Raw genomic sequence first — 27,438 nt, 5'->3', positions numbered from 1 at the left:
AAAACTTTACTTGAGTGAAAGTACAAAACTATTTGCATCAACATAAAATATTCATCTTGCAGAACTGCACCTTTTGTAATGATTTATATTATTGGATTATAATTATTGATGCATTAATGTGTTCATCAGTTTAATGTTGCAGCTGATAAAGGCTGCTGGGCAGCTTGTAAATTTCTCCCTGGGGACCAATAGTCTGATTTTATGTTCAATTTTCTATTCAGCCAGTGTGGTCTCACCAAAAATAATTAAACCCTCATTACAGAAAGAATGTCCATACTTTAGAGGACCATATGTTTGATATTTTAGAACACAAGTTTTATGTTATAATTTAAGGGTTGTCCAAATCGCTTCACTATGTGTGCTTTTGTCTTGATATGAGTCAGAAATGGTGTTAGCGCTTGTAAATAGCTACCAAACTTTGGTAGAAGTTAAAAACATTGATGTCCTATCATGTTATGCAAGGAGGTGTAATTCAGCTTATATTGTGCTTGTCTTCTTTGTAAACACGCTGTAATCCTCTTATACAAGATGGGAAGGGATGAACAGAAAGCATCACAATGTTACATTTATATTCCTATTATTGTCCTTTCTTAGTGACGTGTCACTTATTGTCAATTTATACTGTCTTCACAGGTGCAGCTGCAGAGCCGTCCATCACTACTCTTGATGAAACAAAGGACTGGGAGCTGCTGCAATGTTTGGTACGAGGTGCCTTTCCAAAACCACATCTACAGTGGCAGGACAGTGCTGGAAACATTGTTCCTGCTAATGAACCACAGGTCTTTAAAAGAGGAGACCGCTATGACGCCACCCTAAAAGCTACTGTGAACAAGACCGACCACTTCCGCTGTGTTGTCACACAGGAGGAGATACACCATCAGATTTATGCTGAGACATATGTGTTTCTCCCTCCTCCCCTAGACAAAGGTGAGATTCTTCTTTCTGGTGCTTTAATATTTCAGTAATTTTGACTGTTCATGTTTTATTAGTGTTAAAAAATGTTTGTGTGTCTTCAGACTGAACATAAAGCACATTCAGATATAAACATCTGCACAAGCTGAAAAAGCTTCAAACTGAGTGAAAAATGAAAGAATGAGGACACACACACACACACACACACACACACACACACACACACACACACACACACACACACACACACACACACACACACACACACACACACACACACACACACACACACACTGGCTGCTGCAGCCTGATCCTGAGGATCAGCATGAAAACACCACCCTTGTGTGTGTTTGTCCACCTGTTTGTTGGCTGCAGCAGAGTTTGTGAAGCAGAACTGAGTGAAAATCAGATTTGGATTTGACGTGAAGACGAGATGAAAGCAGTGAAAGTGTCCACGATGTGATTTGTGGATGTGAGCAGGAATCATCTCGTCTGTCTGAGCCTCAAAGCAGGAGTTCACAAACGTTCAGCGCTTCCACCTTCACTCACATTCGGCTCGTGGTTTGTATGAAATGAGACTGTGCAGCTCGCTGCAGCATGTGGGCCGATTCAGCCAATCACAGGCCACGATGACAGAAGCTGAAAGCACACGGGACACAGCGTGTCAGGTGTGTGAGTGTGTGTGCAGCTTCCTGACAGCAGAAGAGCTGAGTGGAAACACACTGAACTGAATGTTCTTCTCCAGGAAACGAAGCAACGAGCCGACCAACAAGAACTCTGCTGTGGATTTCTGTCACACAAAACATTCAAGTTCATCAGTGAAGACACAACGAAAACCTTTCTGCTGCCACACGAACACATTCATATTTGATGCTTTCAGTAATCACTGGAAGAGATGAAGAGTTTCTCTGTCATGAGGCGCAGGTCTCATTCACGCTGTGGCTGCAGGTTTCTCACTTTAATCATCATTTTCTGACTTCAGTCATTCAGACTGTTGAAGCAGCAGAAGCTGAAGAGGAACCTTCAATGTGACTTTTCACAGCAGTGCTCAGTGGAGGAAGAAGAGCTCAGAGTGTGTAGTTCAGTCAAAGAGCTGAAGCAGCATTTAACAACAGTGTGTTGAATGTGTTGGAGGAAGACGTTGAAGATTCCCTCTGAAATGTGCTGAAGTAGAAGTACACAGCAGCCTGAAATGGAAATACTCAGGAAAGTACTTCAGAAGTGTCCCTTCACTGCTCAGTGACACATCAGCCTCGTTCAGCTTCAGCCGGACGTGAAGATGTGATCCAGAGTCCGTGGCGTCCTCGGCTCAGCGTGCAGACTCGCCTGCAGACAGGTGTGATCAGCCAATCAGAGTCCTCCTGATGAGCAGCAGGTCTCAGAAAGAGGACGATGCTGCAGCATCACCTTCCTCACTGCTGAAGCAGAAGCAGAAGCAGCCTCTGAGCTGTGGAGCCTCACAGAGGAAAGTGTTGATGAAATCAAAGCTCACATCTGTGATCCTGCTGAGATTCATCTCAGAGCTGTTTGAACCTGAGAAGAAGTTCAGATTTCAGGAGCAGACACACCTTTGGTTGGTGTTTGTGGGCTGTGATGAGCAGTGACAGTCTAAGAGCGACACTAACTTCCTGTAATCTCTTTCAGGGTTCACCGCTGGATGGGTTGTTGGTGCTGTTCTTATTACATTTGTCATCACTGTTGTTGTTGTTGGTGGTCTGGCTGTGTTTTGCGTCAGGCGTTTGAGGAGATAAAAAGTCTAAGGAAGGTAAGTTAAAGTCACGTATCAGCGTGTTCTTAATGAGCAGACAACACAACAGATTCTTCATGTCCCATGTTTACAGTCTTGATCGATGTTTAATCCTCTCAGGCATTAATCACTGTGTTGGTATTTACAGTTTACGATCAATAAGTTTGGATCTTCTTGAATGTAACTTGTTGTCCTTCCTGCAGGTTCACAGACAGAGAGAGTCCCTCTATGAGACGTCAGTCACTGAGGACAGCGAACGTCCACAAACCAAACGAGAGTGTGTGTGTGTGTGTGTGTGTGTGTGTGTGTGTGTGTGTGTGTGTGTGTGTGTGTGTGTGTGTGTGTGTGTGTGTGTGTGTGTGTGTGTGTGTGTGTGTGTGTGTGTGTGTGTGTGTGTGTGTGTGTGTGTGTGTGTGTGTGTGAGTTTTAGATCATGTTGCATGATAATGAGGACATTTGGCTGCTGCTCACATATTTCAGGTATTTAAGGGTTAAGACCTGGTTTGAAGCTTAAAGTTGAAATTAGTTTGAGGTTAAGTTTAGGATCAGGGAGATGAAGTCATCGAGTTCTGAACTTCTCTGTCAAGATCTCTTTTCATTCTTTACAAAACTGTTTCTGTCACTTTTGGTGCAGAACAGAGTGCAACACTGAACGTCTTCTAGGAGGACTGACAGCGAGCGTTGTCTCCATGTGAACCATGATAGCAGCTGACCCTCTGAGTGTTTCCACATGTCTGTTTTTAGGATTTTCAATTTACACATTGAAAAACTTTGTGGAAACACCAGAAATATGAGGGAAAAAAAACATGTCAGAATATCCAAAAAGAGGTTTTTGGCTTTGCTGAGGTGGAAATCTTTGTTGTATCGATGAAGAGAAAGTTTGACTGGAGCTCTTTTAATCATGTCGTATCGTTTCGAGCTCTTCTTCTGTGGTGGTTTAATGGCAGACGAGATGATAAGAATATGAACATGTTCAGATTGAACAAACAGCACCTTTACAAAGCATCCAAACACAGGAGAAAGTTTTCTGAACATGAACCATAACTGATTTGATCTTTCCCACATCTGACCTCATCTATCATCAACCAAACTGTAGTTACACTGAACAGATATTGTTGGAATAATTCACAAAAAATGGTGAATTTTCTCTGAATTATTCTGAATTATTAACATTCAAAACATCCTCATTGAATATAAATGTGGGATTTTGTAGAATAGTCCAACGTAAATGTGATTTCTGTGTTGTGTCACAGAGTTTTTAAGGTGGTTTCATTTAATCAGACAGAACGAGGTGACAGCAGGAGAGAGCAGGTGACTTTAACGATCACTGATCTGATCGTTGATTGATTGATCTGTTCAGTGAGATTTGAATGAAGACGTGATGTGATCGAGTTCCTCTCTTCTGCAGCTTGAAGAGAAAAAACTGTTTTACTCTGTTATTAATGTTGTTGAGGTCAATGACGACTTCTTGCACTCTGTTCTGCAGCTTTGGTTCTAGTTTAGATCCTAATTATCTGTATATTCTCATTATTTTATGCATCAAATTTTCAGTCTCTCAATGCAGATTAGTTTGACTCCAGGTCACATGACGTCAAGTCATAATAAAACTGTCCTCAGGACTGTTGTTGAGGACGTTACTCTGTACTGTCTGGATGAATCAAACAGAGCTCCACAGAAATGCAAAGAACTGTGAAAAACTAGATGAATAATGAGATCACAACATGGGAGAATAGAACAAGTAGAGAAAGTAGAATTAACACACAGAAGATTTAAAATGGACCAAGTTAAAAAGGGACCTGGTTAAACTAAACTTCAGATAAAACTGAGTTTTATATCCGTGTTCAAAGCTGGTCGGACCAAAACCGCTCAGTCACAAATCAAAAGACTTCAACCGTCAGGAGACTCAGACTGAGGATTTCAGGCTGTTCTGCAGCTCAGCAGAGATGAAAACGTCCATAATGTGTCAGTGAGTGTGTGAATGGATGAATGAGGAGCAGACATGCTGTAAAAATACTGTCCAGTCACCAAATACGTCCACACTGCGTGCTTCTTAAAGGTGTCTCTGAGCTTCAGATGGACGTTAAGACACAAAGAGTCCTCTGAGCTGAAGTCTGAAGTTCTGCTCGGCTGAAACAAGCTTTAGTTTTTATTGTATGTTTGAGTTATTGATGTCATTTGAGACAGGCCTGTATTGTTTCTTTTGATTTCTTCAGGTGCTCATTCTGTCAGGTAAACTTACACACTGAACTTTACCCTCAGTGTCCAGTTTATTAGGTACAGCTGAAGCTGAAGCTGCTGCAGGAAATCCTGCCTTCATGGAGGTTAAAATGTTCACTTTTCAACTGAGTCACATTATACAGAGTGTTTCTGTTCCTGAGCTCAGCCTCACTGATGTAAATGGACTGGACAAAATAATAATAATAATAATAAGTCAAATCAACACCTTTTAAACAGTTTAAACACAAGCTGAACATTTTAACCATGAAGGGAGGATTTATTTCAGCACTGTTGTGTCAGACTGTGTTAGCTTTAGCTCAGTGTGCCCTAATAAACTGGACACTGAGTGCATGCTGTTGCTGACTGTGATATTTGATTTGTGTGCTGTCTGAAAGTTCATGTGTTCATGTTGCAAGCTGATGATGAAGTTGAAGTTTGAGGCAGAGCTTCATCATTTCTGTCCAGATGTTTGAATAAAACAGGAGAAATGTCAAAGTGTGTGTTGAGACTGTTTTTGATGTGAAGAAGAAACCTGTTTGGGAACAGCTGTCCTTCAAAAAGACACTCTGAGGACAAGAAACAAAAATGTTAGAAATGTGTTCTGTCCAGAAAGTAATTTTTTAAGTAGAAATGCTTCAAAATTGAATTATTTAGCTCCGCATGTTCATATTGTTGGTAAAATGTTGAAAATAAATAAACATATGACTGAAATGAGCAGTGTGAATCATCAAATGATGCTTCTGGTAATTTTGCTAAAAATGAAGGTCAGATTAATCCGGAGTTCCTGTGAGATGATTAATTTTTATGATTTTAATGAAAACATTTTTCTCTTTAGATTTAATTTAATGTGTAAATAAATGAATGAATAAAAAGTAAATTAAACTCACAGAAAAATATCCACACAGTAAATATTCTGTAATATTTCAGACAGATAAACTTTATCAGACGTTCAGTTTTGTTTACAGTCAAATGTGAAGATGAAGCACTGCTGAAGAGGAGTGGATGGTATTTAGACAACAGTTCAGTTTTATCTGATTTCACCCGCAGTAATATTAGTATAAAGTGTGCTTTTACTGTGAAGGGTCGAAGCGGAAGTGCTGCTGTCGCTGCCTCTCGCGGACGCCGAGGAGTCCAAAGTGTTTGAGTCGAGCGGCTCTCGGAGGCTGAAGTCCTTAATGTCTCGTCCCAGATGCTGAAGTGATGCTTCGTGTTCGGACGGCAGCAGCCATGAAGCTTCTTCCTGTCGTGAGTCTGTGTCTCCTCACGTGCTCTGAAACAACGTCTGCGGACGGAAACGGTAAGAAAACTCCTGACTGATGTTCGCTGAGCTGTTTTACGTCTGGATGTGTGAATAATGAGCGAACGTGCAGCCCGGAAACAGTAAGACGAAGTTCATCAGTGGAAGGTAACAGCCGCACCTGTTAGCATTAGCATGTAGCCACATTGATGAATACGGTCATATTGATCATGTCGCCTAATATCAGATCGATATTTGAACACCTCCCTCCTCAGCTCAGGTGCAGTCAGTCATCAGCAGCATCCTGCTGATTCATCACGTCGTAACGCAAACCTGCGCAGTTTTTGGGTGTTTGCGGATGTTCTGCACACCTGCGCAGTTTCACCCTTGAAGGTGATTTTTGACGGATTTTCACTCCGAGTCGCAGTTTATTTATTTTGATTGATTGATTGATTGATTGATTGATTGATTGATTGATTGAATGATTTTATTTTTTTTTTAATATCTTTCATATCACGTGATTTAATGCCTCAAAGTCCACATCAGATATTATTTCTACATTTGGACAAATCAGACACATCTCATCATGGTGTATTTTATTTTATTTTATTTTATTTTATTTTATTTTAATATTTTTATGGAAAAATCGTCTTTTTTTAAATAGCTTCCATGTCACGTGACTGAGTGACTCCAAACCAATGCAGTATTATTTTATTACCTTGGACAAAGAAAATCAAACACCTCCTGTGACAAAAGCATCGTTTCTTTAGTTTGTTTCCACGTCCACTGTGCAGATGGACAGATGACAAGAAAATGAATAACAACAGAAGCAGAGAAAGTCTTTTCTTCCATCTGTGTGTCTCATATTTCATATTCAAAGGGTCAACAGGACAATTCAGAGACATTATTGTCAAAGCAGCTGGTGAATACTGACATGAACGTTCAGTCTGTCCATTTATGTCTTTCTGTCTCCGTCGCTGTCTGTCTCTGTAAATCCAATAAAACCACACAATTAACTAACAGCTAAAACTCTTTAAGTGTCTTTTCTGCATGTTTTTATCCTCCAGTGGTGGTGGAAGAAGGCAGGGATGTGATGTTACCGTGTTCCCTCAGCACCAAGAAGAACATCGAAGGAGAGCTCTTTGACTGGAAGAAGGACGGTCAGAAGGAGGTCTTCATGTATGATGCAGGAGATCATTACAATAACGGACGTTCAGGTCAGGATGAGCAGTTCAAAGGTCGCGTCTCACATTTTGAGAATGAGCTGAAGCTCGGCAACGCCTCCATCATCATCAGGAACACCAAGGTGGCTGACAGTGGAAACTACACCTGTGCTTTTCCACGTCTTCAGAGACAGACGTTCCTCATCGAGCTTGTTGTTGGTGAGTGCTTCCATTAAACAGTTCAAGATGTCCTCTCATTGACTGGTGTGACTGGTTTAAGAGTCCCACATGGACTTTTGTCAAGCAGTCAGAATAAACATGTGCAGAGATTTCCTCTGTGTCAGACGTGCCTGATATTTCAACACTTTGTCCATTAATGTCACCTGCACAGTTAAACTTCAGCAGTCTGAATTTGTTCAGTAAACATGAAACAGACTTTTCTTTTTTCACAGTGTTACATGTCTGTTGATGTTTCACTCTAACATTTGTCTTGTTTTGCCTTTTAGGTCCTATCTTAAAAGACAGAAGAAACATCCCAGGTGAGTCCTGATTCTGATGACGTCACTCTCTATACCTAGTGTGTGTTGAGTTTGGCTCCACAGGCCTGAACTCATTGAAAAACACTTTAAATGTGTGTGAGTCACTGAGGAACAGAAACTACTCATCACTTCTTAAACTGAAGACATTTATCAGGATGTTTCAGGTCTGTGTGGTTTGATTTTGAGGTTTAAGTATGAAAAATACTTTGTTTTGTCTCTGAAACGTGTATTTCACTCTCACAGAGACCATCAACACAAATCATCAAATCAAAAGTTTTACTGCACATTTTAAAATCAGCTTCGAGTCTTTTCCTGAGACTCTAATGTTAGAAAGTTATTTTTAAGGTACACTCTTCTTATTTCAAGGCAAAAAAAAAAAAAAAAAGCTTAACAACTTGACAACAAACTTAACAATCCAATCAGCCATTTTTTTTACAGCTCTCTTTTATTACATGAAAGCTGAGTTGATTTGATTTGCATTTCCTCGTAAATTAATAAGTTTTAAAGTAAACAATGTCTTCTGACTTAACAGAGCTGAGTACAATAATGAAAATTAATTTGTACTCTTGATTTTACATGAACGTGTTTTTTTTCCAGCATAATTAAAACTATCAACATTGTTTCACATGAATTCAGTCACAACACATTTATGGACTCATTTAATTTCTCTTTGAACTAAACTGCATTTAAAATGTTTCCTTGAACAAAACAAATACACTGTGGATAATCTAGAATTAAATCAAAGAAACCAGTTGACACTAATTTACCTTCATAACTAAAATAAGCAGGGAAAACAAAATTAAGCCAAAACCAATGAACTCTAAAAGATACAACATGAGACACAACAGCAAGTGTGGCTGTTTGGTGGACAAGTAACATTTAACTCTGCTCATTATTATTATTATTATTATTATTATTATTATTATTATGGGTTGTTGCCAGATAACCAATTCATGCCTGTTTGCACACATGAAAACTAGTGATGGCGAGATGAAGCTTCTTGAAGCCTTGAAGCCTTCCAGGCAAATGGTTCACAAAAAGGTTCATTTCTCGAGGCTTCATGTGCACACAAACCCCCCTGCTGGTCAAAGACTGTTAAACAGCCAGATATATTATAGGGGGTGATGGGTCATACCATGCCGACGCTTCGGAGCGGAACCTATAAATTATAGGTAATTGTAATTTTATCAATTTGCAATGAACTCGAGACTGTCCTGCAACAGTGCTGCCATGGGAATGACTGCCAAGTAAAATAAATCAATTCATCTTCATAAATGCATTTTCGTTCATGTATTCATTCATATAAATAAAATTTAGATTGTTTTTAGATTGTTTATTGTATTATGGGTATGTAACATGACAATACAATGGAATCTAATATCACTTGTCAAATGTTTATCAGTAAATAATTTTGTCAACGTTTGAATAACTTATAATGGCAGGGGAACAATTGCTTTCAAACTGTTGCAGTGTTTTAACAAGGTAAGGGGCAGTGGACGTGCTTGTGAACATGAAGAGGGCAGTTAATTTGATTGTGCAACTTAAAGACTTCATTCATTTTACTCAGAAACAAAATATGCCACATTCCCCTCATTATTTTGATGCAAAGCACAAGAATGCCTCAGAATGGATGAGGTGTTGTTGATGTACCCTAATTCTTTAGCACACAACAAACAATTCACGTTGGATTAAAAGAAGAGACAGTAAAAAATAAAGTACATTGCATAACAAACACAAAACACATTTAATAATGTTACTGAAAGTGTACTTATGTACTTATTTTAATGTTCCCACGCGGGGGAAAACTTTCTCTTTCTCACAGGCTCCATCAAAATAAGCACCAGTATAACAAAATGCTCCTCTATGTCACACACAAACCAACAAATCGCCAACATTAACCCACGAAGTATGAGCGGATCCATTACGGTATATAAATCGTGCCGATACTCGAACCAATTCCTGAACCAGCGAGGCTTCAAACGTCATCAGTGACGTCATTCGCCCTGAACAACACAAGCCTCAATACACGCTTCATTAAACACTTCCGGGATTTCTCGACACACGCTCCGAAGCATCGGCACTATACAACCCTTCCACTGACACAAATGAAGAGAACAGATAATTTGTCAAAACAAACAAACACCTCCTGTTGTGACGCCTCTCACTTAAAATGAGTGTTGTTAAAGCGTGATGTGAATCAAAGTTCAGACATGAACATTTCACATTTATATTGTGCTGATTTTCCTCTGTGTTCAAACACACTTTCATCCTGATAGACAACTCGAGACAGAAAGAACAGAAAATCTCTAAAGTCTAACCATGTAAATGTTTTTATAATCTAACTGTGTGCTCACAGGTGCAGCGACTGAGCCATACATTACAACAATTGATCAAACAAACAACTGGTCACTGCTGCAGTGTTTGGTTCGAGGTGCTTTTCCAAAACCTAAAGTGGAGTTTAAGGACAGTTCTGGAAATGTCATTCCTGCTCCTGAACCTCAGGTCTCAGAGAGAGGAGGAGGAGGCTACAACGTCACCCTAAAAGCTACTGTGACCAAGACCGACACCTTCCGCTGTGTTGTCACTCAGGAGGAAATACACCATCAGGTTTATGCTGAAACATATGTGTTTCTCCCTACTCCCCCTAAAAATGGTGAGTCTTCTCTTTGGTGCTTTAATGTTTCAATCATTTTCATAGTTCATGCTTTTTTTTTAATGTTTGTATGTTACTGAAGCAGAACTGAGTGAAAATCAGATTTGGAGTTGAAGTGAAGACGAGATGAAAGCAGTGAAAGTGTCCACGATGTGATTTGTGGATGTGAGCAGGAATCATCTCGTCTGTCTGAGCCTCAAAGCAGGAGTTCACAAACGTTCAGCGCTTCCACCTTCACTTACATTTGACTTGTGGTTTGTATGAAATGAGGCCGATTCAGCCAATCACAGGCCACGATGACAGAAGCTGAAAGCACACGGGACACAGCGTGTCAGGTGTGTGAGTGTGTGTGCAGCTTCCTGACAGCAGAAGAGCTGAGTGGAAACACACTGAACTGAATGTTCTTCTCCAGGAAACGAAGCAACGAGCCGACCAACAAGAACTCTGCTGTGGATTTCTGTCACACAAAACATTCAAGTTCATCAGTGAAGACACAACGAAAACCTTTCTGCTGCCACACGAACACATTCATATTTGATGCTTTCAGTAATCACTGGAAGAGATGAAGAGTTTCTCTGTCATGAGGCGCAGGTCTCATTCACGCTGTGGCTGCAGGTTTCTCACTTTAATCATCATTTTCTGACTTCAGTCATTCAGACTGTTGAAGCAGCAGAAGCTGAAGAGGAACCTTCAATGTGACTTTTCACAGCAGTGCTCAGTGGAGGAAGAAGAGCTCAGAGTGTGTAGTTCAGTCAAAGAGCTGAAGCAGCATTTAACAACAGTGTGTTGAATGTGTTGGAGGAAGACGTTGAAGATTCCCTCTGAAATGTGCTGAAGTAGAAGTACACAGCAGCCTGAAATGGAAATACTCAGTAAAGTACTTCAGAGGTGTCCCTTCACTGCTCAGTGACACATCAGCCTCATTCAGCTTCAGCCGGACGTGAAGATGTGATCCAGAGTCCGTGGCGTCCTCGGCTCAGCGTGCAGACTCGCCTGCAGACAGGTGATCACACGTTTGCAGCCAGCTGTGATCAGCCAATCAGAGTCCTCCAGATGAGCAGCAGGTCTCAGAAAGAGGACGATGCTGCAGCATCACCTTCCTCACTGCTGAAGCAGAAGCAGAAGCAGCCTCTGAGCTGTGGAGCTTCACAGAGGAAAGTGTTGATGAAATCAAAGCTAACATCTGTGATCCTGCTGAGATTCATCTCAGAGCTGTTTGAACCTGAGAAGAAGTTCAGATTTCAGGAGCAGACACACCTTTGGTTGGTGTTTGTGGGCTGTGATGAGCAGTGACAGTCTAAGAGCGACACTAACTTCCTGTAATCTCTTTCAGGGTTCCCCACTGGATGGGTTGTTGGTACATTTGTCGTCACTCTCGTTGTTGTTGGTATTCCGGCTGTGTTTTGCGTCAGGCGTTTGAGGAGATAAAAAGTTTAAGGAAGGTAAGTTAAAGTCACGTATCAGCGTGTTCTTAATGAGCAGACAACACAACAGATTCTTCATGTCCCATGTTTAAAAAGAGGCTCAAGACTCATTTCTTTAACCAGGCTTTTAATTGATATGTCTGATTTTTCTCATTCCTTTTATCAGGCTTCTTATCTTATCATATTTTAGTTGTATGTTCTTACGACATGACTATTTACTATTTATTTCATTTACTCAGTTTATTACTAGTTTATCTATAGCTTTCATTTATAGTTTATTTACTATTTATTCCTTTTATTCCTTTACTCATCTCATTTCACTCAATGTTCATGTTTTATATATCGTATTATTTTACTCTATCTTATCTACTTATTGTCTTATGAACTTTTCTTCTTTTAAATGTTTATTTATTTATTTATTTTTTCAACTTATTTATTTATTTATTTTTTAATTCCAGTGTTTCCTCAGCGGGTCCTCCACACTGAGAGATGTGTCTGTTGCAGGGGGGGCTGTCCTCGGGCCCTCTTGGCCCGGCTGGTTGGGGGACTCCCTACCTTGGTGTGGGGCCCACCAGTCTGTCGGGCTCGGGTGGGCCCGGGTGCGGGTGCCCCCTGTGCTCACAGTCCCTGATGTCCCTCGGTGTGGACAACCCGAAAGGTGGCCTTTTCCTCAGTCATTAGTGCCGTGCCATGTCTCGTTACCCCTGCCATCGTCTGCAGTAAGAGTGTGAGTGTGTGTGTGTGTGTGTGTGTGTGTATGTATGTGCGTGTATGTGCGCATGTGTGCATGTGTGTATGCATATAGTTGAGGGTGGGTGCTTGTACATACAGAGGGTGGGAGGGATGGGTTTTTATTGTTGCTTTATTTTGATTTCTATTGTTTTTAAATCCTGTGAAGCACTTTGTGTTACATTTTATTATGTATGAAAAGTGCTATATAAATAAAGTTTGATTTGATTTGATTTGATTTGATTTGATTTGATACAGTCTTGATCGATGTTTAATCCTCTCAGGCATTAATCGCTGTGTTGGTATTTACAGTTTACGATCAATAAGTTTGGATCTTCTTGAATGTAACTTGTTGTCCTTCCTGCAGGTTCACAGACAGAGAGAGTCCTTCTATGAGACGTCCGTCACTGAGGACAGCGAACGTCCACAAACCGAACGAGCTTTACACGTGCTGTCAAGTTAGCTGGTGTGTGTGTGTGCGTGTGTGTGTGTGTGTGTGTGTGTGTGTGTGTGTGTGTGTGTGTGTGTGTGTGTGTGTGTGTGTGTGTGTGTGTGTGTGTGTGTGTGTGCGTGTGCATGCGTGTGTGAGAGAGACCTGGTATTTATCATGTTGTGGGGACAAAAATCTGCTTACAGTCACATTGTGGTGACTCACCGCCCTCATGGGGACATATGAGGAAAAAAAAACATGTCAGAATACCCCAAAAAAAATTTCGATGAAGAGAAAGTTTGACTGGAGCTGTTTTAATCATGTCGTATCGTTTTGAGCTCTTCTTCTGTGGTGGTTTAATGGCAGACCAGAGGATACAAATACGAACATGTTCAGATTGAACAAACAGCACCTTTACAAAGCATCCAAACACAGGAGGAAGTTTTCTGAACATGAACCATAACTGATTTGATCTTTCCCACATCTGACCTCATCTATCATCAACCAAACTGTAGTTACACTGGACAGATACTACAGACTGTTGTTGAGGACATTACACTTTACTGTCTGGATGAATCAGATGGGGCTCCACACAAAGAACTGTGAAAAACTAGATGAATAATGAGATCACAACATGGGAGAATAGAACAAGTAGAGAAATGGACTAAGTTAAAAAGGGATCTGATTAAACTAAACTTCAGATAAAACTGAGTTTTATATTAGTGTTCAAAGCTGGTCGGACCAAAACCGCTCAGTCACAAATCAAAAGACTTCAACCATCAGGAGACTCAGACTGAGGATTTCAGGCTGTTCTGCAGCTCAGCAGAGATGAAAGCATCCATAATGTGTCAGTGAGTGTGTGAATGGATGAATGAGGAGCAGACGTGTTGTAAAAATACTGTCCAGTCACCAAATATGTCCACACTGCATGCTTCTTAAAGGCGTCTCTGAGCTTCAGATGGACGTTAAGACACAAAGAGTCCTCTGAGCTGAAGTCTGAAGTTCTGCTCGGCTGAAACAAGCTTTAGTTTTTATTGTATGTTTGAGTTATTGATGTCATTTGAGACACGCCTGTATTGCTTCTTTTGATTTCTTCAGGTGCTCATTCTGTCAGGTAAACTTACACACTGAACTTTACCCTCAGTGTCCAGTTTATTAGGTACAGCTGAAGCTGAAGCTGCTGCAGGAAATCCTGCCTTCATGGAGGTTAAAATGTTCACTTTTCAACTGAGTCACATTATACAGAGTGTTTCTGTTCCTGAGCTCAGCCTCACTGATGTAAATGGACTGGACAAAATAATAATAATAATAATAATAATAAGTCAAATCAACACCTTTTAAACACAAGCTGAACATTTTAACCATGAACGGAGGATTTATTTCAGCACTGTTGTGTCAGACTGTGTAAGCTTTAGCTCAGTGTACCTAATAAACTGGACACTGAGTGCATGCTGTTGCTGACTGTGATATTTGATTTGTGTGCTGTCTGAAAGTTCATGTGTTCATATTGCGAGCTGATGATGCAGTCGAAGGCAGAGCTTCATCATTTCTGTCCAGATGTTTGAATAAAACAGGAGAAAAGTGTGTGTTGAGACTGTTTGATGTGAAGAAGAAACCTGTTTGGGAACAGCTGTTCTTCAAAAAGACGTTTTGAGGACAAGAAACAAAAATGTTAGAAATGTTTTCTGTCCAGAAAGTAATTTTTTAAGTAGAAATGCTTCAAAATTGAATTATTTAGCACCGCATGTTCATATTGTTGGTAAAATGTTGAAAATAAATAAACATATGACTGAAATCAGCAGTGTGAATCATCAAATGATGCTTCTGGTAATTTTGCTAAAAATGAAGGTCAGATTAATCCAGAGTTCCTGTGAGATGATTAATTTTTAGGATTTTAGTGAAAACATTTTTCTCTTTAGGTTGAATTTAATATGTAAATAAATAAATGAATGAATAAAAAGTAAATTAAACTCACTGTTCCCTCTAATCACAGAAAAATATCCACACAGTAAATATTCTGTAATATTTCAGACAGATAAACTTTATCAGACGTTCAGTTTTGTTTACAGTCAAATGTGAAGATGAAGCGCTGCTGAAGAGGAGTGGATGGTATTTAGACAACAGTTTTATACAGTTTTATCTGATTTCACCCGCAGTAACATTAGTATAAAGTGTGCTTTTACTGTGAAGGGTCGTAGCGGAAGTGCTGCTGTCGCTGCCTCTCGCGGACGCTGAGGAGCGCAAAGTGTTTGAGTCGAGCGGCTCTCGGAGGCTGAAGTCCTTACATGTCTCGTCCCAGATGCTGAAGTGATGCTTGGTGTTCGGACAGCAGCAGCCATGAAGCTTCTTCCTGTCGTGAGTCTGTGTCTCCTCACGTGCTCTGAAACAACGTCTGCGGACGGAAACGGTAAGAAAACTCCTGACTGATGTTCACTGAGCTGTTTTACGTCTGGATGTGTGAATAATGAGCGAACGTGCAGCCCGGAAACAGTAAGACGAAGTTCATCAGTGGAAGGTAACAGCCGCACCTGTTAGCATTAGCATATAGCCACATTGATGAACGCGGTCATATTGATCATAAAGCCTGATATCAGATCGATATTTGAACACCTCCCTCCTCAGCTCAGGTGCAGTCAGTCATCAGCAGCATCCTGCTGATTCATCACGGTCGTGACGCAAACCTGCGCAGTTTTTGGGTGTTTGCGGATGTTCTGCACACCTGCGCAGTTTCACCCTTGAAGGTGATTTTTGACGGATTTTCACTCCGGGTCGGAGTTTGTTTATTTTTATTTAATTGTATTATTATTATTATTATTATTATTATTATTATTATTATTATTATTATTTCGTTATCTTTTTAATATCACGTGACTTAATGCCTCAAAATCCATATCAGATATTATTTTTACATTTCTACAAATCAGACACCCTATCATGGTGCATTTTATTTTGTTTTATTTTATTTTATATTTTTATGGAAAAATCGTCTTTTTTTAATAGCTTCCATGTCACGTGATCCAGTGACTCCAAACCAACACAGTATTATTTTATTACTCTGGACAAAGAAAATCAAACACCTCCTGTGACAAAAGCATCGTTTCTTTAGTTTGTTTCCACGTCTACTGTGCAGATGGACAGATGGCAAGAAAATGAATGACAACAGAAGCAGAGAAAGTCGTTTCTTCTCTCTGTGTGTCTCATATTTCATATTCAAAGGGTCAACAGGACGATTCAGAGACATTATTGTCAAGGCAGCTGGTGAATGCTGACACGAACGTTCAGAGCAGTCTGTCCATTTATGTCTTTCTGTCTCCGTCGCTGTCTTTCTCTGTGAATCCAATAAAACCACACGATTAACTCACAGCTAAAACTCTTCAAGCGTCTTTTCTGCATGTTTTTATCCTCCAGTGGTGGTGGAAGAAGGCAGGGATGTGATGTTACCGTGTTTCCTCAGCACCAAGAAGAACATTGAAGGAGAGCTCTTTGACTGGAAGAAGGACGGCCAGAAGGAGGTCTTCCTGTATGATGCAGGAGTTCATTACAATAACGGACGTTCAGGTCAGGATGAGCAGTTCAAAGGTCGCGTCTCACATTTTCAAGATGAACTGAAGCTCGGCAACGCCTCCATCATCATCAGGAACACCAAGGTGGCTGACAGTGGAAACTACACCTGTGCTTTTCCACGTCTTCAGAGTCAGACGTTCCTCATCGAGCTTGTTGTTGGTGAGTGTTTCCATTAAACAGTTCAAGATGTCCTCTCATTGACTGGTGTGACTGGTTTAAGAGTCCCACATGGACTTTTGTCAAGCAGTCACAATAAACATGTGCAGAGATTTCCTCTGTGTCAGACGTGCAGCGTGTTGTCCATTATGTCCCTGTTCACAATGAAAACTCTGCAGATTCACTGAATGTGTGGGCAGCTGCAGAGGGAACGATTGTAAACTAGTTTTAGAAGGAAAAAATAAAATAAATTAAATAGGAAAACACATTTCTGTTTTTCTTATCTTCCAACTTGGTGTTTCACTCTAACATTTGTCTTGTTTTGCCTTTTAGATCCTATCTTAATCTCTTGGGGCTCATTTTCATTCTGTCCATTTGTGTCTCTGAACTTGTGCCCATTTTAAACTGTATAAAAGCACAAACATGAAGAGCTGATGCACGTCCACTGAAACACTGTGAAGCAAACACTCTGAGCTTTCATCAGGTGTGTTGATCTCACCTGATTCACTCTCAAAGAGATGAACCGGAAAATGATTTAACAGACAGAAATAGAAGTTTTCTTCTTTATTTCATTCCACCTCATATTTCAGATCCACTCAGTCAGTCATAATAATGTCTGTCAGGCTGAAATTCACAGGATCTGTCCCTCAGCTTGTCTGTAATGTCTGAAGCAAACTTAAGGTTTTCAGACCTAAGTGGCTCTGAGATATTTCAGAAAGTGCAGTACAGATTATCTCCAGCAGGTGTCCACAGTCAAGTCTCAAACTTCTCCAAAGTTCCTAAATTAAGATAAAAAATCCGTTTATGATCCTGAAAACTGTCCGTCAGTATTAAATGTGACTATAATAAATGATTTTAATCTTTAAATAAAGATTAACATATGTATTATCTTTGAATCCTGCCTCTCTAATCACAGATTTTAAGTTTCTCTGGTCTGTGTTTGAGCCACTAACACGGAAAAGTCCGACAACCTGAACTTCCATATATGGTCAGGCAGGTAATTTAAGTGGCTCCACACTCAGAGTGTTTTCACGGTGCTGACTTATCATTGGATGACAGGAGCTGTCAATTAGACACACGTGGCGGTCGTGCATAGATGCTGTTCCCTGATTGGCTGCTGGAGTTAAAAGTCCGGTAGGTTCGTCAGTTTAGATCGCAGAACGATGCGGATTGGTTCGTTTGGATCCTGGGCGTTTCCTGATGTCAGAGATACTGAACATCATTGGTCAGATTGTTTGTCAATACTTTAACTTTTACCAAAAAAAACGTTGTTTTGGAAGTTTGACGAGCTGCGTTAAAAATAAACGAGAGACTGAATCGAGTTTAATTCATATAATTTTAACTTCCGCTTTAATTTCTCTAGCTGGATTTAATCTGTGGACTCTTGTCAGTAAAACGAGCCTCTGTTGTTCTGTGAATGTCTGTTTTTCCACCTATAAACACATTTTAACCGCCGTTACACAGGATAGCTAGTTCAGCCGCTAACTGCTTACTGCCGTAAAGTCAGACGCTGCTGTTCAAGTGTCGTAAATCCTTCATTTAGATCGGTAAATCCGTTGAAAAAACGAACATATAAGCTGTCGGACGAGGTACAATATGTGTTTATTGACGTCTGCATCAACATTAAAATACGCTGTTTATGTTTTTATTAATTTTTACATGTAAATCTCGGGTCGCGTGCAACCTCCGCGCTTTAAAACATTAAAAGACAGAAGAGAGGACAATGTCCCAGGTGAGTCCTGATTCCGATGACGTTACTCTTTACGCCTCACCTGTGTGTGTTGAGTTTGGCTCCACAGGTCTGAAATCATTGAAAAACAGTTTAAATGTGTGAGGAACAGATTGCGACCAGTCTTCTATGTGTAAAGTGTTCAAATGCTGAAATCACCTCTTTAATCTGGAGACTTTTACCTGTATTTTTTAGGTTTGTCAGGTGTGTAACCCTCACACTGAACTTTATTGTGAGTGATTACTGTGATTTTCTGTTTCTGAAACTAACTCTATGACATATGCACCAAAGCAGAAACAATGAACACAAAACATGACAATATTGCTGTTGAGCTGCAGCTAATAATTATTTTCATTATTTAATCTGCTGATAATTTTCAGAATTAATCATGTCATCTATAAAATGTCAAAAAACATCATAAAAAAAAAGATCATCACACAATATCAGAGCTTTACCAAACGTCATTATATCGGCCTCCAGACTTTTACTTCGTTTCTGATGTTTGTAAAGAGTTTTATCTGGTTTAATGCTCGTAGGTTCAGGAAATACATATTAGTGATCGTCCAATCTTACAGTGATTTTTAGGGATTTCTTGTATGAAAACTGGGTTGGTCTAAACTGTAAATTAAGTAATATAAAGCAAACAGTTCTTTGTGACTTCAGTGATCTCAGTACAGTAATGCAGATTTTTTTGGATGTTTTTGACGTGTTTTATATGACACGCACTCAGTCATTTATTCATATTTCTGTATTAACTGTATTAACTGCACAAAGTATAATCTTTATTTAACGTATTTTCAATCACAGCCCATTTATTCAATTCAATTCAATTTTATTTGTATAGCGCCAAATCACAACAGAAGTTGTCTCAGGACACTTTCCATATAGAGCTGGTACAGACCAAGCTCTTTTATCTACAGAGAACCAACAATTCCCCCATGAGCAAGCACTTGGCGACAGTGGCGAGGAAAAACTTCCTTTTAACAGGCAGAAACCTCGAGCAGAACCAGACTCTGGGTGGGCGGCCATCTGCCTCGACCGGTTGGGTGAGAGAGGGAGAGCAAGAGAGAGAGAGTGAGACAGACAGACAGACAGACAGACAGACAGACAGACAGACAGACAGACAGACAGACAGACAGACAGAAAGAAAGAAAGAAAAGCAGTCAGAGAGAGAGAGAGAGAGAGAGAGAGACAGAGACAGAGACAGAGACAGAGACAGAGAGACAGACATGCAGTCACAGTGACAGTGGATGTAATAACAGCAGTAGCAGTTGCAGTGGATGTCAGGCAGGGCCAAGGCAGGAGACGCAGCTGAAATCCACAATCCAGATTCAGCCACTGTCCATGGGAACCTGCAAGACGACAAAGCACAGAGACTCCGGGGAAGGAGCTAATTTATGATGATTATTTTCTCTTTCATCTAAAATGTCATGAACATGTTGACTGGAACCAAAAGCATCATCTTCAAATAATATGCAACCTCAATCAGAGAAACCAAATTACACAAATTCATCTTCACAGCTGAAATAAACCAGTGAAAACAACAGTAACATAACTGACAGCTCGAAGCTACAAACTCAGAAAGATAACACCAACGATATCTTACAAATTACAGAGGCCAGAAACAGAGTATGCAGCCGTGATCAGTTCCAGATCTTTGATTGAACATTTTTACTGTCAAACAAGGTTGAGATTTGCTGGGAAAACTCAGGTTTTCTATTTCTGTTTTCATCCCACTTAAAGGATGGATGAACAACAACATCACAGCATCACACGTCGAATGCTGTCATTGTCTTCTGTAACCTGTTTCTGTTTTGTTCTCAGGTGCAGCTCCAAAACCATCTGTCACAACACTTTATCAAACAAAGGACTGGTCACTGCTGCAGTGTGAGGTTCAAGGTGCTTCTCCTAAACCTACAGTGCAGTGGATGGACAGTGCTGGACACGTCCTCCCTGCTGAGGAGCCTCAGGTCTCACAGAGAGGAGGCCACTTCTACATCACCCTCAACGCCACTGTGACCAAGAGCGACCGTTTCCGCTGCGTCGCCACACAGCAGGAAATAGACCACACCGTGTATGCTGAGACCTATGTGCACATCAACGGTGAGAGCAGCATATTTTCATATTCAGATGATTTCAACAGTTTGTGTGTCATTCATTTTCTTTTCTGAAGGATACTGGTTTTGGCCATTTTCACCTCTATGGGACAGTATGACAGTGAAGAGGCAGACAGGAAGTGAGGGGAGAGAGATGAGGCATGACATGAAACAGACGACCCTGAATGGACTAGAAACAGGGACGATGCAGATATGTGACATCAGTTCAGCTAACGAGGAGCAAGTACATGATTCATAATACAACTGACAGAAATGATGAAGATGTTGAGCAGCATCACACTCATAACAAAACACAAGATAGTCAGTATCAAACCATGAAATCTCAAATCCAAGTCTCCTTCTTTGGCCTGGTTATATGTGCGTGAGTGAATATTTCTGTATCACCAGATTAATTTGAGTTACACCACACAAACTCATTCTTACACACAGTTGAGCTTGATGTTAGAAATATTTCCACATGTATGTTCATCGGTCTGTCATTATTGATCCTCAGCAAAGATCAAAGGTTCTTTCTACATTAATCTATCAGGTGCATGCTGGGTTTGGTGAAACGCATTAACATACAGCAGACACACATACAGACGCAGCAGAGGAGCTTCCCGTAACAACAAACCAGCTGAGCGTGTTTCAGTGTGAAGTGTCGAGCTAACATTAGCTCAGGCTACGAGACACAAGAAGCTACGTCAAAAAACAGTTTCCTCGTCCAAACTACGACTCTGCTTATTGAACTGCCTTCAAAAGAGGCTGAACGTTCACACAGTTTCTCTTCATATGAAACACTCCAACATTGATCCAGCATGTGGCTCCACAATAGATTTGATTAGATTAGATTTGATCCAACTTTATTGTCATTGCACAGAGTACAAAACACAACGAAATGCAGTTTAACATCTACCCAGCAGTGCAAAGAGCAGTAAGTGCAGAGTGTGTACAAACTGTAAGTGTGGAGGTAATAAATAGAATAAAAAGTAAAGGTAGAAATGAACACACTGAGATATAAACAGCAAGAACAACAGTGCAGGAGGTAAACTGTGTAGACATTTAAGACAGAATAAACAGCTGGAGCTGTGAGATGAATACAGTGTCTGCACTACAGATCAGATATAAACTGTGTGGATGGAGGGATAAATATGAATCTGTTACAGTTCAATACAACAGCTCTGACATAAACTTTAACTTTCAAAGTTCATAAAGTTAATTTTTTGATGATTTTGTCAGAAATGTGTAAATGAGTTTGTTCCTGAGGTCTCAGTTAAAGGTGGTTTTATACTTAACAACATTATTCTGAGAGACGTTTAAACTGTTTGTCCTCCATAATCACAGACATCAGAGGCCAGAATATTAGAAACAGCTCTGAATATGATGAAGTCCAGAACATCACCATCACTGACTCTGACCTCAAAGCTGAAACGTGTCATTGAATTAAAACGTCTCGACGGCGTAAAAAAGCCTGAACATTAAAGGCAACATGACAGTAAAGTTAAGGGCAGAACAGGTGTACCTAATAAAGTGGCCACTGAGTGTTCAGTGTGTGTCAGTTCAGCCCTGATGACTCGAGGCGTGCACATGCTTTCAGGAGCTCATGTTTCATATTTTCTAACTCTTTATTCTGTTTCTGTGGCGAAGAAAATATTGTGGACGAATCAGACGACAGGGTTCAGGTCATGTGACATCATTTTCAGATGAACTTTGATGCAGCTGCTCGCAGAGATTCTGGGCTCAAGCCCTTTAAAGTGAAAGTGAAAGTGAACTTTGGATCTCAGGAACATCTTGAGGGCATTTCTTCACGTTTGCTCACTTTGGCCTCATTAAACTGGTTTGATCACTCAGGACCTGAAGGCAGACTGAGACCATGTTTCTCGTTTGTTCACATCCTGAATCAGTGACTTCGATCGTCAAGCTGTCTGATTGGTCAGATCTTCTGTTGGTTGAACGTGTGTGTGAAGCGTCCACGTTTTACAGCGTGTAGCTTCTCTGCAGCAGCGTCCATGTTTGAAGCGTCGTCGTCCAGCAGAAGCTGATTGGTTGAGCTGATATTGATCTTCAGGTGATCATCGTCGCTCCATGTGATGAAGCTCTCTGTCAGTCCTCTGAGCTCCTCTGGACAAACAGTCTCTCAGTGAAGACAGCATGTCTCTACGTGGACGTTATTGACTGGAATCAGATGTGTTCATGCAGAGAGAACTTCCAGCAACAAACACCCTGAACACCTTTAATCAAACTCCTCCAGAGTCACTGCAGATATTCTGTCCATCTGGACGGACGTGGGCGTCACTGAAGATTGACTGATTGGTGGAGACAGACAGACAGAAGGTGGTGTTTGTAGTTGATGTTTGTGGAGCTCCTGTGGATCAGACTCAGAACACTTTAAAAACCTTTTCCCAAACACAGCCTGAAGATTTGTCCCCACCTTTATGATGATTGGACAAATCGTTAACAGTTCTGGCCAGTTTGGTTGATGGCGGCCATGTTTTCTGACCGATCCTGCTCATTTATAAAAGAAATCTGTGTCTCAGTCCTGCAGTGCTGCATATTGTTTTGGTGTTGATGGAGTCAAAATCCCCAAAATAGACGTCACTTTACTGTTTTCAGTTGATGCTAATTAGCACAAAATCCATCGTGGTGGATTTTTATGGTCCAAGAGGCTTGAACCCAAATGAAGGTTTAAGGTTTGTCCAAACAGTTTCACTGTTTTCTTCTGTCTTGATTTGAGTCAGAAATAATTACTAAATTTCTGGTAGAATAACCTTTTTTTCTGTTTTGTTCTCAGGTGCAGCTCAAAAAATGTCTGTCAAAATACTACATCAAACAAATGATGGGATTCTGCTGCAGTGTGAAGTTGAAGGTGCTTTTCCAAAGCCTAAAGTGGAGTTTAAGGACAGTGATGGAAACGTCGTTCCTGCTCATGAAGCTCAGGTCTCAGAAAGAGGAGGAGGCTATGACATCATCCTACAAGCTACTGTGACCAAGACCGACACCTTCCGCTGTGTTGTCACGCAGGAGGAGATACACCATCAGGTTTATGCTGAGACATATGTGTCTCCTAAAGGTGAGAGTCTTCTTATTGGTGCTTTAATGTTTCAATCATTTTAATTGTTCATGCTTTTTAAAAGTGTTTGTGTGTCTTCAGACTGAAAATAAAGCTGAAAAAGCTTCAAACTGAGTGAAAAATCAAAGAATGAGAAGAGAAAATACAAAGTAAATTTCAGCATCAGTCACACACACACACACACACACACACACACACACTGGCTGCTGCAGCCTGATCCTGAGGATCAGCATGAAAACACCACCCTTGTGTGTGTTTGTCCACCTGTTTGTTGGCTGCAGCAGAGTTTGTGAAGCAGAACTGAGTGAAAATCAGGTTTGGAGTTGAAGTGAAGACGAGATGAAAGCAGTGAAAGTGTCCACGATGTGATTTGTGGATGTGAGCAGGAATCATCTTGTCTGTCTGAGCCTCAAAGCAGGAGTTCACAAACGTTCAGCGCTTCCACCTTCACTCACATTCGGCTCGTGGTTTGTATGAAATGAGGCCGATTCAGCCAATCACAGGCCACGATGACAGAAGCTGAAAGCACACGGGACACAGCGTGTCAGGTGTGTGAGTGTGTGTGCAGCTTCCTGACAGCAGAAGAGCTGAGTGGAAACACACTGAACTGAATGTTCTTCTCCAGGAAACGAAGCAACGAGCCGACCAACAAGAACTCTGCTGTGGATTTCTGTCACACAAAACATTCAAGTTCATCAGTGAAGACACAACGAAAACCTTTCTGCTGCCACACGAACACATTCATATTTGATGCTTTCAGTAATCACTGGAAGAGATGAAGAGTTTCTCTGTCATGAGGCGCAGGTCTCATTCACGCTGTGGCTGCAAGTTTCTCACTTTAATCATCATTTTCTGACTTCAGTCATTCAGACTGTTGAAGCAGCAGAAGCTGAAGAGGAACCTTCAATGTGACTTTTCACAGCAGTGCTCAGTGGAGGAAGAAGAGCTCAGAGTGTGTAGTTCAGTCAAAGAGCTGAAGCAGCATTTAACAACAGTGTGTTGAATGTGTTGGAGGAAGACGTTGAAGATTCCCTCTGAAATGTGCTGAAGTAGAAGTACACAGCAGCCTGAAATGGAAATACTCAGTAAAGTACTTCAGAAGTGTCCCTTCACTGCTCAGTGACACATCAGCCTCGTTCAGCTTCAGCCGGACGTGAAGATGTGATCCAGAGTCCGTGGCGTCCTCGGCTCAGCGTGCAGACTCGCCTGCAGACAGGTGATCACACGTTTGCAGCCAGCTGTGATCAGCCAATCAGAGTCCTCCAGATGAGCAGCAGGTCTCAGAAAGAGGACGATGCTGCAGCATCACCTTCCTCACTGCTGAAGCAGAAGCAGCCTCTGAGCTGTGGAGCCTCACAGAGGAAAGTGTTGATGAAATCAAAGCTAACATCTGTGATCCTGCTGAGATTCATCTCAGAGCTGTTTGAACCTGAGAAGAAGTTCAGATTTCAGGAGCAGACACACCTTTGGTTGGTGTTTGTGGGCTGTGATGAGCAGTGACAATCTAAGAGCGACACTAACTTCCTGTAATCTCTTTCAGGGTTCCCCACTGGATGGGTTGTTGGTCTTCTTATTACATTTGTCATCAGTCTTGTCGGTGGTGGTCTGGCTGTGCATTGCTTCTGGCGTTCCAAGGCTAAAAAGTTTAAGGAAGGTAAGTTAAAGTCACGTATCAGCGTGTTCTTAATGAGCAGACAACACAACAGATTCTTCATGTCCCATGTTTACAGTCTTGATCGATGTTTAATCCTCTCAGGCATTAATCGCTGTGTTGGTATTTACAGTTTAGGATCAATAAGTTTGGATCTTCTTGAATGTAACTTGTTGTCCTTCCTGCAGGTTCACAGACAGAGAGAGTCCCTCTATGAGACGTCAGTCACTGAGGACAGCGAACGTCCACAAACCGAACAAGCTTTACACATGCTGTCAAGTTAGCTGGTGTGTGTGTGTGTGTGTGTGTGTGTGTGTGTGTGTGTGTGTGTGTGTGTGTGTGTGTGTGTGTGTGTGTGTGTGTGTGTGTGTGTGTGTGTGTGTGTGTGTGTGTGTGTGTGCGCGCGTGCGTGCGTGTGTGTGTGAACGCATCTTTTTTTTTTTTGAGTGAGCACCAATTTGAGAATTGGACCAAGAAGGCCTCGACGTTGTTAACGGGCGGTTTGAGAGTTTAGACCTGGTCCTAGGTTTAAGATTAGAGCTGGCTTTGCTCGTGGCAAGTGAAGGTGATCAGAGAGAGATGAAATGTACCTTTCAGGGTCAGGGAGGCCGACGGCTGTGCAGTGGATCGACAGAAACACTTAAAGCATCCAAACAGAGCAGAGAGTTCAGTCTGAAGTTGAGCCTGAAACATTTCTGCTCGTCTGACTTGAACCAGGCTGCAGCTGCCGTGTGAATAACTCGATTCCTGAATGTAATCCAGGGTTTCTGCAGTCTGCTCTCACAGATTATTATTTTTTATTCATCGATCTGATCAGGAACAATGCACCTTAATAAACGTGACTGTCCATGTGCCAGAATCAGCCAACCCTGAGATCATACACGAAAACCTGATGGAAGGGAAATATCAGAAATGTTGAGGAGCTGAAAAAAATAGTTTATGATGAATTAAAAACTGTGTAAATGTGGATGAGAGTCCCAAAATACAACATTGATAACCAAAGATGTATTTGAGCGTCTTTGACAGAGAACAGACGGACTGAAAGCAGCAACACTGAGACAACGAGGAGTCTTTTTAACGTCGCTTCCTTCTTTATTTTCATTGTTTCACTGCTTTCTCATCACGTGTCTCGTGTTCTCGTCCAGGTGATCAAATGTCAAACTGAAATAAAACCACTCGCTGCACCGCTGAGGACATTTTAGCTTCTGGAGAAAAGAAACCAACCAACAAAGACGGACAGAAAGTTCAGAGTTCGATGTTTCAGACTGATTAAGAATGAGAGCAGAGCGGGTCGTCCGTTCAGCGCAGGGTCGCGGGTTTGATCCCCGGCTCTCCTGTCCTCATGTTGAAGTGTCCTTGAGCAAGACGCTGACCCACAGGTCGTTCCCGACGGTCAGAGCGGGACCCTGCAGGTCAGCTGACCGCCATCAGTGAGTGAGTGAATGAATGAACGAATGATGTAAAAATGCTGTCTAATATCATCCTTCTGCTTAAAGGTCGTATCTGAGCTCATTCAAAACGACCTCGCTGAGCTCGCTCTGCTCGTGTCCTCAGGCTGAATGTGAATGTTTGCAGCTGAAGTCAAATCTGAAGTGACTTCTTTTATTTTGATGTCGATGTTTGAAGAAAGCACGTCGCTTCCTGTGGGCTGATCCAGAGTCTGTCAGGCAGTCATCCACGGAGCTGCTGCTGCTGGCTGTGAAATGTTAACGTTTGCTCATTTGTTCACTGATGATGCTCTTAAAGAGTTTCATGTGTTTTCAGGCAGCGCTTCATTTTTTTTATCCGAACGTTTGAATTAAACGTGAGAAAAATCAAAGTGTGTTCTGACTGTTTGGACGTTTTTCTGCTGATTTCCCTCCTGTTGTACAGAATGAATATTGTGTTTTAATAAACTGATTGTAGGACAGTTTTCACCTCCAAACAAAGACGCGTGAAATGAAACCTGGTCAGTTCATTTAGAGGAAATCTTCACCAACACATCAAAAGAACGAGAATCTAAATGAGACATTCCCTGAATTTTAAGTGTTTTTGGAAAATGACATCTGAATGAACGTTTTTTTTTTTTATGTAAATCCTGTTTATTCGTGTTTCGTAAAAAGTTTTTTTTAAGTCACAAAC

At 41.1% G+C, this 27,438-nt stretch overlaps 2 protein-coding genes across 3 annotated transcripts in view; both read left to right on the top strand.

Moving 5' to 3' along the window:
* LOC139350784 (butyrophilin subfamily 2 member A1-like) overlaps window positions 1–27,126 on the top strand; it is a 32,703-nt gene extending 5,577 nt beyond the window's left edge. The window contains exons 3-7 of one of the 2 annotated variants that reach the window (XM_070992387.1): window positions 7,783–7,815; window positions 10,172–10,468; window positions 23,388–23,666; window positions 25,207–25,320; window positions 25,506–27,126. In XM_070992387.1, coding sequence (XP_070848488.1) covers window positions 7,783–7,815; window positions 10,172–10,468; window positions 23,388–23,666; window positions 25,207–25,320; window positions 25,506–25,534 — 752 coding nt within the window. In that variant the 3' untranslated portion in view covers window positions 25,535–27,126. The remainder of the gene's footprint in view (window positions 1–7,782; window positions 7,816–10,171; window positions 10,469–23,387; window positions 23,667–25,206; window positions 25,321–25,505) is intronic. The other variant, XM_070992395.1, reaches the window with a different exon arrangement.
* LOC139350831 (V-set domain-containing T-cell activation inhibitor 1-like) lies at window positions 15,294–27,126 on the top strand. The gene is made up of 4 exons (XM_070992455.1): window positions 15,294–15,458; window positions 16,460–16,774; window positions 20,325–20,736; window positions 25,556–27,126. The coding sequence occupies exons 1-3, from the start codon at window positions 15,362–15,364 to the stop codon at window positions 20,669–20,671; spliced, it is 759 nt and encodes a 252-aa protein (XP_070848556.1). The 5' UTR covers window positions 15,294–15,361; the 3' UTR covers window positions 20,672–20,736; window positions 25,556–27,126.
* Window positions 27,127–27,438: the final 312 nt, after the last annotated feature.

This window comes from Chaetodon trifascialis, chromosome 3, assembly GCF_039877785.1.
Source record: "Chaetodon trifascialis isolate fChaTrf1 chromosome 3, fChaTrf1.hap1, whole genome shotgun sequence".
NCBI classification, from domain to species: Eukaryota; Metazoa; Chordata; class Actinopteri; order Chaetodontiformes; family Chaetodontidae; genus Chaetodon; species Chaetodon trifascialis.
This window is presented reverse-complemented; position numbering and strand designations above follow the sequence as displayed.

Excerpts from the sequence above, each read along its gene's own strand:
- LOC139350831 (XM_070992455.1), top strand. The coding sequence starts at position 15,362 with ATGCTTGGTGTTCGGACAGCAGCAGCCATGAAGCTTCTTCCTGTCGTG. Across the intron at positions 15,459-16,459 it reads AACGTCTGCGGACGGAAACG|TGGTGGTGGAAGAAGGCAGG; the intron begins GTAAGAAAACTC and ends TTTATCCTCCAG. Across the intron at positions 16,775-20,324 it reads CCTCATCGAGCTTGTTGTTG|GTGCAGCTCCAAAACCATCT; the intron begins GTGAGTGTTTCC and ends TTTTGTTCTCAG.